Source organism: Equus przewalskii, chromosome 27 (genome assembly GCF_037783145.1).
Source record: "Equus przewalskii isolate Varuska chromosome 27, EquPr2, whole genome shotgun sequence".
NCBI lineage: Eukaryota > Metazoa > Chordata > Mammalia > Perissodactyla > Equidae > Equus > Equus przewalskii.
The window spans coordinates 35,321,316-35,333,585 of NC_091857.1; the positions used below are offsets into that span (position 1 = coordinate 35,321,316).

At 43.4% G+C, this 12,270-nt stretch overlaps 1 protein-coding gene across 40 annotated transcripts in view; it reads right to left on the reverse strand.

Annotated features, from left to right (window-relative positions):
- Positions 1-12,270, reverse strand: part of LCA5L (lebercilin LCA5 like) — a 48,492-nt gene that overhangs the window by 3,847 nt on the left and 32,375 nt on the right. For 32 of the 40 annotated variants that reach the window (XM_070597505.1, XM_070597493.1, XM_070597492.1 and 29 more), the window contains 4 exons: positions 11,998-12,135; positions 2,045-2,129; positions 384-490; positions 77-218 (listed from right to left, as the gene is read on the reverse strand). In XM_070597505.1, coding sequence (XP_070453606.1) covers positions 77-218; positions 384-490; positions 2,045-2,129; positions 11,998-12,135 — 472 coding nt within the window. Of the gene's footprint in view, positions 1-76; positions 219-383; positions 491-2,044; positions 2,130-8,377; positions 9,415-11,997; positions 12,136-12,270 lie in introns of those variants that run through there. The other 8 variants (XM_070597525.1, XM_070597532.1, XM_070597528.1 and 5 more) reach the window with 2 other exon arrangements.

The window sequence follows — 12,270 nt, forward strand, 5'->3', positions numbered from 1 at the left end:
ACACATGTGGACTAATTCACGATTTAGAAAAAGTCAAGTCAGAGTAAAGGAGACGACCAACAGTGGTCACAGTTACCTTCGTGTTTCCTCTTGGAGTCGCCCTGGCTCGGCGGGTCGCTGAGAACGTGAGGAGCCACCTGGCTGAGAAGGTGAGGAACCTCCTGGATGACGGCCCTTGATTTCGCTTTATGGCCAATGCTTCCTGTTGTCTTTTTACCCTAGAATTTAGAAAGGCAGCAAAAACAGGTTTTGGGTACAGATAACTTTAAATTGTATTTTATTCAATGAAGACAAATACTTTTTTGTAAAGAACAAGTGACTTTATAGCCCATTGTTGTAAAGGGATCTTTAATTAGGCGCTGCCGGAATCAAGCGTGCTGTACCTTGGCTGGTAAAGATGGGCTGTCTTCCGACTTTTGGGTTTCCTGGTGTCTCACACTTGAAAGTGAAAAACTTTTCCTGTCTGCTTGGACTGATTTTGTTGAAGAAACTACAGAACAGGTACATTATATGTAAGAAACATATTTTACATTTGGAAGCAATATTGATTTCAAATATAAAATAACACTGAAGTTTGCAATGTAATAATGAAACAAAGTATACTAGGTATTTTCTAAACATTTTCAACGTATGTAGGACATTTTCCAATTTCATTTTTTCCCCTACCGTCTCACCCATTTTGTCTTATTTTGGACGACATAGGTTAGGGGTATCACAGAGTTGGAGTACAAAGCAGGCAGGCGCCAGGTCGGGGCTGTTGGCGCACATGCTGTTCCTGCTCTCTGAAAGGACCCAACACTGTCGCCGTGCAGCTGTGAGCGAGCCACGGCCATCTCTTGTGTCACAGTGCTCCGTTATCAATGACCAACGAGCATGGCCACTAAGTCTAGAGGTCACTTTCCTTGAAGTATTACCCATTGAAATGACCCCACGGTTGATTTTATCATCTCTGCTGGCTGTTATTCTGGGTTATAATCCAGAAGCAAACAACGGAAGGCAAGGAAATTTGAGGTTGTTGCCTTTAAGAGTAATCGCGTGGTTAGTTACTTCTTCTGCCAAAACAGGTGAGGATTCCTGTCGTACCTCTTCTGAGCGGAATCTTACACTGGCAGATCTTGGGGCGAAAAATAAGTACATCCTGTCTTGAAGGAAACGATACTACTCAGCCATAAAAAGGTACAAACCAGTGACAGCAGCAGCAACATGGATGAATCTCAAAAACATTACGCCGAACCAAAGAGTACATGCCGTATGATGCCACTGAAATGAAATCCTAGAACGGGCGGACAGAGCTGCTGTGGCAGGAGGGAAATCAGTGGGTGTCTCCGGCCAGGACGGAGGGCGGCGGCAACTGACTGCAGAGGGGCCTGAGGGAACTTCCTGGGGAGAGGGAAACGCTCTGTGTCCTGATGGGGGTGGTGGTTACATGGGTATGAGCATCTGTCAAAACCCACTGAACTGCACACTGAAAATGGGTATATTTTAATTTTTATTTTTTTTGTGAGGAAGATTGGTCCTGAGCTAACACCTGTGCCCATCTTCCTCTACTTTGTATATGGGACACCACCACAGTGTGGCTTGAGTGGTGTGCAGGTCCACACCCGGGATCTGAACCTGCAAACCTCAGGCTGCTGAAGCGGAGGACACGAACTTAACCACTATGCCACTGGGCTGGTCCCTAAAATAGGTGCATTTTTTTGCATAAGTAAAGTTGATTTCAAAAATCCACACACTGGCTAACAGATACACCCAGAGAGTTCAATATTTGGCAGGCATTTTGCTTGAAGCTGAACAGTTATCCTCTCCTTTCACCTGAAGTAAGGACAGAAAGGACCAAGCAGAAGATGAGAAGACAGGAAAGCATTTCTAGTCTTTTCTGGCTGTTTCAGCCATATCACAGTTTCATTATTCAAGAATCACAAAATGGGTTTCAATGCCTGATAAAATGACTTTTTAAAGTATCCACAGTTTTGGTGATCATAAATTAGGAAAATCTGACTAGTTACTTAAAAATAAATTTTGAGCAAAAATAATTGAAACATACCTTTTGGATAATCTTCTTTTTCATGTAAATTTTTAAGTATCCGATTAGTGTAGATGTTTTTAATTTCAAGCTCTCGATCCTTCTCCTAAAGAGAACCACAATACCAATTCTTCTATAAATGTTTGCTTTTATCATCCTTGATTTCTTCTAAAAACAGGTTAAGTGAGCTCAGTATTCTTTGAATAGAATCTATAGATTCTAGCAGAAACAGAAACAGGCCATATCATTATATAGCATTCCTGGTATCAAAAAGTATTTTTTAACAGAGTGACAAACTATTGTGTTGGGAACGATATTTCTGAAGAGTTTGCAAGCCAGCTTCTTTCACTGTATTTTTCACTGTGCCATGAAGTTTATCGCTCTTTTGCATGCTCCAATATAGTGGCCACTGGCCACGTCGTTATTTAAACTAATTAAAATAAAGTTAAAAATTCAGTCCTCAGTCACACTACCCATATGTCAAGTGCCCAATAGCTACATGTGAGTGGTGACCACAGTATTGGTCAGTGCAGACAGAGCATTTCCATCATCGCAGAAAGTTCTACTAGGCAGGGCTGCATTTAGACAAGTGTAGGGTGGGAAAAGCCCAGAACAAAGATATCGTTGTTCAGCTTTAAATCTCAATATTGACTTTTTAAAGTCTTGGCAAGGAAAAAAAGGTTTGACATCCTTGCATGTAGAGAAAAAAGACAAAGCTTTTATTAAATACGAAACACTCTTTGTTACACATACATCAAGAGGCAAGCCTGTTAGACCCAAGACCACTGAGTTTAAGTCAAAACCATTGTCAGGAGAGGTGGGCATATGTGAGTTAAGGGTGTCTCCCACTGTGCAATGAGAGAGGACAGCCCAAGAGGAAGGGGCCCTGGGATGGGAGAGAGGACCAAGGAGGAAAGAGAGAGATGGAGAGAAATCAGATGGAAAAGTCTCAGGCCTTGGCATGGCCCAGGAAATTCAAACCCCATAAACAAGCCCCCATGGTCAGCATGGAGCTAGAGTGAGATGGTATTGCCCCAGTCAGTTAGAAACAGCTCGATGCAATGTCTAGACCAAAAGCCAAAGATACTGCGTCCTTCAGCTCCACAACACATGGGGCCTGTGGAGGGGAGCTGTGTGGAGAGCTGGGGAACCCTCTCTGGAGTCCTCAAGGTTACAGATCCAGGTGATCCCATAGCACAGGCTTGGGGATAGAGTCTAGCCAGGAATCAGAGGGTGGGTGCATCTCAAGACACTGGCATCAACCATCAGCAAGGGAAGATCACCAAGATTTGACTTACCGAGAGGAGGCCATGAGTTTCAGCAGCCCCATTCAGTACACAACGGACAGGTCCTGGGAATCTCACTAGTTAAGACCAGTCGCTCTCCACAGAACTAGTTCTAGAGGATCCAGAGGACAGCGCATGGGTCCGCGGCCTCTTTCTCCTCCACCAATAGGACGTGCTCATTTTCCCTTATGCCTGGATGCTGTCTCCACTGAGAGATGGAGGATGGGGATGGGGAAAAAACTCTGCAGGTCTGAGAGGCAACCTAAAATAGGACTGTTTTTAATTAGAAGAGACTGAGACAAGCTTCTGTCCATTTCTCCACGTGCCTCCCTATCTCCACCTCCAATTTGTGGGAATGGGGGTCATAAGGAAGTACAGTTATAGAAAATAAAGAATATTACATATTTTTGTGCATCTGAATTGTAGAGTGTCGGTTTTGCACTTGTAATCATAAAATCAATTTGCTATTAGAGGTACATAAATGGATAAAATATGACAATATTAATCTTTTCTAGAATTTAGGTTTCTAGAAGCAAAAATGTTACAGTATTTTTCTCTTTTTATTTCTGTCTCATTGTGATAACACTTAGCTAGAAAGAACAGTGATGGTGACAGTTTATTACCATGAAAAATTGGGCAAGTATATTCCAAGTATTATGTTTAAGAAGGATATTGTCTAGAACATTTCAGAAAGATTTTTCACCCACACTGGTTAAGACAAGGAAGATTCTGGTGTTTAGAGGGGCAAGTTTTCGCTATCTGGAAAGTTCAGTTGGGTCTTTTGATTTGATCTCCATCCTCAGAGGGTCAGTACGTACTTCAGCAGCAGAGAGCAGGAAGGAGGCAGGTTGAGAACTGCTGCGTGGCAAGTGGCTGGGGCAGCGATGGCTGGGGTCAGAAGGAAGTAACGTGAAGGACAGTTCTCCTTCAGGCTTCAAGTCTGTGTACCCACCACAGAGGTGGGCCAAAACTCGAAGACAACAGATTCAGAACACGATCCAGGATACTTGCGTGGTTGTGTGATTCAATTAGTTAATCAAGAGAAACAATAAGAGAAAATCTACACCTTGGAATGCTCATGAAATCTTGTGGAATACTCACAGGAAAGAATGACTACTCACGGCTCAGAGGGTATCAGGTCAGAGTTAAATAGGAAGTAGGATCGTGGTGTGGCAACATAGTAAGGTCAAGATAGATGGCCTCCAAAAATTAGATAGGAAACGATGTCTGGATAGACACCGGCCCTTTGACAGGGGTAAGCTTGTAGCCTGGGTGTAAGCTGGACTTGCAGCACCCCATGTGGGAGCTATGGAAGGCTGACGTCCATCCCCTCACTTTGGCCCATGCTCTAGAGATGGAGCAGAGCCTAGACTTGGTGTTGGGTGGCTTTGAAAATGAGTTTCAGGGTACAGAAATAGAAATTTTGATCTTTGGGACCATACCCTCCCAAGCTCAAGTAGTAGTGACTTATGTTAATGTGGCAGATTGTATTTTTCTAAAATTCCTACAGCAGTATTTCTGGTCCTATATGCTCTTCCAGAACCTTGAGACTCCCTGTCAAGAGGTGCCATCTTGCTCCTCCCCTTGTACTGCCTTGATGAAGGGAGTGAGGTGGACATGGGGCTGTGTGACTGGTTCTCTATCTTTCGACTCTTCTCCTTGGAGCCCAGCCACCATGCTGTAAGGAAGCCCACACCACACGGAGAGGCTGCATGTAGGGTGCCTCCAGCCAACACTCTAAGAGCTCAGCTGTCAGTTAGTACCAACTGCAGACATAGGGGTGAAACTTCAGGTAATTCCAGCCCCCAGACTTTGAACCACCTTAGTTGATGCCAAGAACAGCAGAGATGAGCTATCCCTGGCAAGCCCTGCTCAAATTGTAGATTTGTGAACAAAATGAATGTTGTCATTTTTTAAGCCACTAAGCTGTGGAGTAATATGTCATGCAGCCATAGTAACTGGAACAGTCGGGATTCTAAAACATCTTTAGAGTTTCCATTCCTCTTCCTGTGGGTCAGTACTAAGGATGACGAGGAAGCGTAAAAGGGAATCTCAGTTTTCCAGATGAAACAGCCCTGGAGGAAGGCAGGAGTATATCCTGAATGCAGGGAGAAACTAGAGGTGATGGGCCATGGGTTTAAAGACAGACTTACGGGGAAATGACCCATGGATTGTTTTCAATTATTTTGCATTACACCGTCTGTGTGTCCACGCATTTCTCATCTGTCTTCTGGCTCTTTGTTTCTGGGAGATTTCCTCAACATCCCTAGATTTTCTTTATCTTCCGGCTCTTCCACTGAGTTTTGTATGCTGGCAACCGTCTTGTAATGTTCACTGATTGTTTTCTGATTTTTTTTTCCATTTTCATAACATTCTTATTTTATGGATACAAAATCTTCTATCCTGCGGTATTTAACTGAATCTACGGGGTCAGCCGTTCTGCTTGTTACTCTTCACGCTGCTGGTTTTCCCCATAGATCGGGTTGCCTGAACGTATTTAAGAATGAGGGGCTGGACTGATAACTTACCGGGTCTTCTGTGTGGAAATTCATTTTCTTGGCCGGCTCCTCTCTGGGGTGGGAGGGCAGGCTGGCTCTGGGTAAATCAGTGGGACTTGCTCACTGGCACGTCTTGCTTTGAGGTGGGTCATTTGACTGAGTGCCTCCCAGATTCCAGAATTTACTCTGTGAGGGGCTTTACCTCGGATGCCACTATTTAGACCAGCTGCCCCATTTCTTCTCAAGCGGTTCGTTCACTTTCTAGGGGAGGAGTCCCTTTCTGCCCGTGGGAGATGCTGGGCTGTCTGATGCTGTGCGCGCGGGTGAGCAGGACGGCAGGAGAGATGGCTGAATCCTTCGCCTGTGCTCAGCGCTCTCCCTCTGTCCCCCCCCACCGCCTGCTACCCGACAAACGCCTCTCTACGGACGCCCGCTGCCACCCCGAGACCCCGCTTTCAGGAGACTGGGTGCGGCCGGGCAAGGGAGTTTTCAGATCTCCCCAGATGATTTCTGTGCTCCCCAGTTTGAGGACCTTCGCTTCCGTCACACAGGAAGATGGCTGCCTGAGCTCTGCTCCTGGTGGTCCCCTGTGTTGATGCGGAGCATGGGGTCTCCCTGCCTGTCCCTGGGACCTCTCCACCACCTTTTCTGGGCTGTGATTATCTCTGTCTGGTTTCTCCATCAATCCCAAAAAACCCCTGCTTTTTATCTTCCAGAAATTCTCTGGCATTTCTGGTACAATCATGGTATCCTTTCTGGGGTTACGCGTTATTATTTTAAAAATGTTTTCTGTCATTTCCATGGGGTTTAGGCAGGAAGGGATGAAAAGGGTGTATTTAGCCCATCTTCTTGATCTATTTCAACTCTTTTTTTGTGCATAAAATACGTAATTTTTCCCTTTGAAAAACTTTGATTATGAAAATATTAAAAATATGCAAAGTAGAGAGAATAGTAGAGTGAAGCTCAGAAACTGATGATCTGGCTTCACGATGAACAACTCACGCCCGTCTGCTTCCCTCACACACCCACCCTCTTGCCCCACTCCCCGGCCCTGGGTTCTTTTGGGGCAAATCCTAGACATCATAGAACTTAATCTGTAAATATTTTAGTATGTATGTATAACAGACAATGGCATCACTTTTAAAACCTAACCACAATATCAACACTTCACCTAGCAAAAAAGTCAATAATAATCTCTTAATATCGTCAAATATCCAGCTTGTTTCACATTTTTCCAACTGTTTTATAATTTTTTTTTAAAGTTCGTTTCAATCAGGATCCAAACAAGGTCCAAAACATTGAGATTTATTAATGTCTCTTAGTCTTCTTTTAAATTTGTTTACAGCTTTATTGATATAATTCATATACCATACAATTCACCCTTTCAAAGTATACAATCCAATTTTTTTCCTTTCTTTTTATTGTGGTAAAATGCACATAACATAAAATTCGCCATTTTAATCATTTTTAAGCACACAGTTCAGTGTGTTGAATACACTGACATTGATGGTTGCTGTGCAACCATCACCACCATCCATTCCCAGAACTCTTTTCGTCTTGTAAAACTGAAACTGTCCCCATCAAACAACGACTCCCCATCCTGCCCTTCCCCCAGCTCCTGGCAAATCACCACTATACTCTCTGTCTCTGCATTTGACTGCTCTTAAGTTCCTCATTTAGGTGGAATAATACAGTCTTAGTCTCTTTGTGACTGGCTTATAATGTCCTCAAGATTCATCCATGTTCTAACATGTGAAAGAATTTCCTTTCTTTTCTTTTTTTTCAAAGATTGGCACCTGAGCTAACATCTCTTGCCAATCTTCTTCTTTTCTTTTTCTTCTTCTTCTCTCCGAAGCCCCCTGGTACATAGTTGTATATTTTAGTTGTGGGTCCTTCTAGTTGTGGCATGTGGGACGCCACCTCAGCATGGCCTGGTGAGCAGTGCCATGCCCGCGCCCAGGATCCGAACCAGCAAAACCCTGGGCCGCTAAAGCGGAGCGCGTGAAGTTAACCACTCAGCCACGGGGCTGGCTTCAGGATTTCCTTCCTTTTTAAGGCTAAATAACATTCCACTGTATGGATAGACCACATTTGGCTTATCCATTCATCTGTTGAGAGACATTTGTTGCTTCTTTAGCTATTTTTTGGAGGGGAGTGAGGAATGTTGGCCCTGAGCCAACATCTGTGCCAATCCTCCTCCAGTTTGCATGTGGGCTGCTCCCACAGCATGGCTTGTTGAGCAGTGTGTAGGTCTGCACCCAGGATCTGAACCAGAGAACCCTGGGCCACTGAAGCGGAGCACACAACCCTAACCGCTGCACAACCAGGCCAGCCCCACATTTTAGCTATTCTGATGAATGCTGCTATGAACATGGGTGTATAAAGATCTCTTTGAGAACCTGCTTTCAGTTCTTTTGTGTATATATACCCAGGAGTGGAATTGCTGGACCACATACATTTTTTATATTTTGAGGAATCATTATACTGTTTTCCATAGTGACTGTATCATTTTACATCCCCACCAACAGTGCAGAAGGGTTCCCATTTCCCCACATCCTTGTCAACACTTGTTTTCTTTTTTTTTTTTTGATAGTAGCCATACTAACGGGTATGAAGTGGTATCTCACTGTGGTCTTGAGCATTTCCCTAATGACCAGTTGAGCTTTCATGTGCTTATCGGCCATTCCTATATTTTCTTGGAGAAATGTCTATTTAAATCCTTTGTCCATTTTTTAAAAGATTTTATTTTTTCCTTTTTCTCCCCAAAGCCCCCCAGTACATAGTTGTATATTCTTCGTTGTGGGTCCTTCTAGTTGCGGTATGTGGGATGCTGCCTCAGCGTGGCTTGACGAGCAGTGCCATGTCCACGCCCAGGATTTGAACCAACGAAACACTGGGCCACCTGCAGCGGAGTGCGCAAACTGAACCACTCGGCCACGGGGCCAGCCCCAATCCTTTGTCCATTTTTGAATGGGGTTGTTTGTTTTCAGTTGTTGAGTTTTTCTAGTAGTCTTTTTCTTTTTTTTTTAGGAAGATTAGCCCTGAGCTAACATCTGCTGCCCATCCTCCTCTACTTTATATGTGGGATGCCTGCCACAGCATGGCTTGCCAAACAGTGCCATGTTCGCACCCGGGATCCAAACCGGCGAACCCCAGGCCACCGAAGCAGAACATGCACACTTAACCGCTGAGCCACCAGGCCCGCCCCTCTAGTAGTCTCTTTTAATCTGGAAGTTCCCACCCTCATCTCTTTTGTTTGTTGCAGAAACTGAGTTGTTTGTGCTGTAGAGTTTCCCACAGTCTGATGTTGCTGACTGCATCCTTGAGGTGTTGTTTATCATGTCCCACTCTCCTCTACCCTTCTTTTAAATTGGTGGCTAGACCTAAATGTTTAATCAGATCTAGTGGTGGTGTGCCCATCAGTCAGGAGGTACTCAGTGGCTGATGTTTCCCTTCTGTGATGCTGGCAGCCAAAGATGGCCACTGCTTAGATCCATTAACTCATGAGGAGCTCCAAAATAGTGATGCTCTGACCCTGTCATTCCTCCTCACTGTTACCGGAATGCTTTCACACGGAGGATCTGTCTTCCTCACAGGTTTGGTTACTCTGAGGATAGGAAAGATAAAAATAATAGTTTCTTATCCTCTGTTGACCAATGTTCGAAATAGTGTGCTGGTTCCCTAGTATCATGTAAAGGTGAGGACTAATCACTGAGGTGTTGTGCTTTGTTTTTAAGTATCATTGTGAACTTCGGGATTTCTATATATTTGATTAATTTCAGTCCATGCAGTTACTGTATTGATTCTCAAATGGCCCCATCTCTGGCCAGGAAGATCCTATTCCAGACGGCTACCGAGTCTCTTTGATACCACCCTGAGAGTTCTCCATACTTTCCCTGCTTTTGTATGACAATATGTCTTAGGCTCACGTAGTATATTTTATGCTCCAGACCTAGAATTTTTTTAGGTGCTTTGGTTCTTTTCAGCGGGGTGTGGAATTTGAAGTCCCTAATCGGGGCACTAGGGGTTTTCATTGCTACTGAGTTGGTCACATTAGGAAACATGTATTTATTTTTAAAGGTAAAATATATCATAAATTCACACTTTCCCTTCAATTCACAGTCAGGACTGCAGGGTTCCTGTTCGACCTTATCTTACTTCTGTATTTTCTTTCTTCCATCCCCCAATCCCAGTTCTCAGTGACACCAACATAATTCATCCTGTGCTTTAATCCCATGAGATATACACAACAGTCTCAAAATAACCGTACCCACACTACCACCAAGAGCGGATTTCACTGGGCACATAGTGAAATTAATGTGTTTTCAGTCGTTTGGAATGGTGTCTGTGACATTATGCCACCACCAGAATACAAGGTGGGTTCATGTTTTTCATTTACTTTAGCTTTTTAGGGAATGCTTTTCAATGTTTTTACTTTTCATTCTGCTTCATAATTATGCAAAATGTTTACAGGCTTCCAAAGTCAAATCTACCAAAAAGATATTCAAGGAAATCCAGGTTCTGTAACTGTCTCTTCTCTATTCTCTCCCCACATCCATTGTTATCCTACTGTAGTCTTTCTTTTTTTTTTTTTTTTGCTGAGGGAGATTTGCCCAGAGCTAACATCTGCTACCAATCTCCCTCTATTTGTATGTGAGCTGCCACCACCGCATGGCCACTGACAGACAAGTGGTGTAGGTCCATGCCAGGAAACTGAACCCAGGCCACCAAAGTGGAGCATGTTGAACTTAACCACTAGGCCACCAGGGCTGGCCCAGTGTTTTTTCTGACAAAATTGTTTTTTAATGACTGTATACTACTTACATGCATATGGCTGCATATGAAAGCACAAAATTTATTTTAAAATTTAAAAGTTTTTATTTTAAAGTTCCCAGAGCATGTCTCCAGATGTGTGCGTGTTTGCCTGGCCCAGTGGATCCTGAAGCCTCTGCTGTTAGACCTCTAAGCTGGCTGCTCTGGCCATGCCCATCTTCCAGCATAGTCTTCTCTGTGAAGTCTCCTGAGACTCCAGAGAAGAGACACCGAACTCTTTCTCCTGCTTCACAAAGGGAGAATTCAGATCCCACTCTCTCCCCTGAGACCCTCCCCCTGCCATTGAGTGCTCTCAGGGCTCCCCGGAAATCTGAACTCCCTATTGTCATAAAACAGATTCCTGTCTTAATGCATCAAGCTTAACATTTACTAATTTAAGGCTTGAAAGGGCTATAATTCTTAAGGATTTTATCTAGTTTTTCCAACTTTTGGACATTTTAGAAATCTGGAAGGCAGAACGATAGCAAAAGTCTGAAAAAATAAATATTTTAAATTCCCATTTTTAAAGCACACTTTTTTTTTCCCCAAAGATCTTATTTTTCCTTCTTCTCCCCAAAGTCCCCCAGTACTTAGTTGTATGTTTTTTTTAGTTGTGGGTCCTTCTAACTGTGGCATGTGGGATGCCGCCTCAGCATGGCCCACACCCAGGATCCGAACCCTGGGCCGCCAAAGCAGAGCCCCCGAACTTAACCACTCGGCCATGGGGCCAGCCCCATAAAACACACTTTAAAAGACCATTTTGCAAGCATATTTGTGAGCGAGACTTTAAAATAAATCTATAGGCCACTAAAATTACTCTAAATATTTTAATAGGTTAATTTTTCAATTAAAAAACTTATTTTGGGTTCCATTAAAATGTTAACGAAAGGGGCCAGCCCAGTGGTGTAGTGGTTAACTTTGTGCGATGTGCTGCTGTGGCCCAGGGTTGTGGGTTCAGATCCCTGGCATGGACCTGCACCCCCTCATCAAGCCATGCTGTGGTGACATCCCACCTCCAAATAGAGGAAGACCGGCACAGATGTTAGCTCAATGACAATCTTCCTCACCGAAAAAAAAAGGTAATAAAATACAATAATATTATTTCATGTGATGAAATAAAAATAATAACAAGAAGTCTTATTAATGAATAGATTAGAGCTTTAATTTTTCTAATTATGGCACACATTTACCAGGCTGTTATCTCATTCTAATAATTTCAGATCCCCTATCTGTTCATATGGTTGTAGGGAAGAAAGTTGATTTGAAAAACATGTTTCTGAAGTTAAATAATTTAAAGACATAATAGGCATAAATAGCTCTGATATCTTGGGAAGCAGAATTTCACAAATCTTGTTAAATTTCGCTCTACAAGAAGTACCTTAAGTCTTTGTTGAAGGCGTTTTACTTCCATCTGCAAAGTCTTTGTGGCTGTTTGAGCGGCACAAGTCTTGCGGTTCTCAATGGCCAGCTGGCGATTAAAGGCTTTCCTGTTCAACCTCAGTTGTTGTTCCAAGCTCTGAAAACAGGATACATTTCAACTACTCTGTAACCAACGTAGTGTTAGTAAAAACTTCAGTTATAATGGAACTAATTACATTCATGAGAAGTGCAGATTTTTAACACAACTTTAGTAGATGGCTTGTATAGGGGA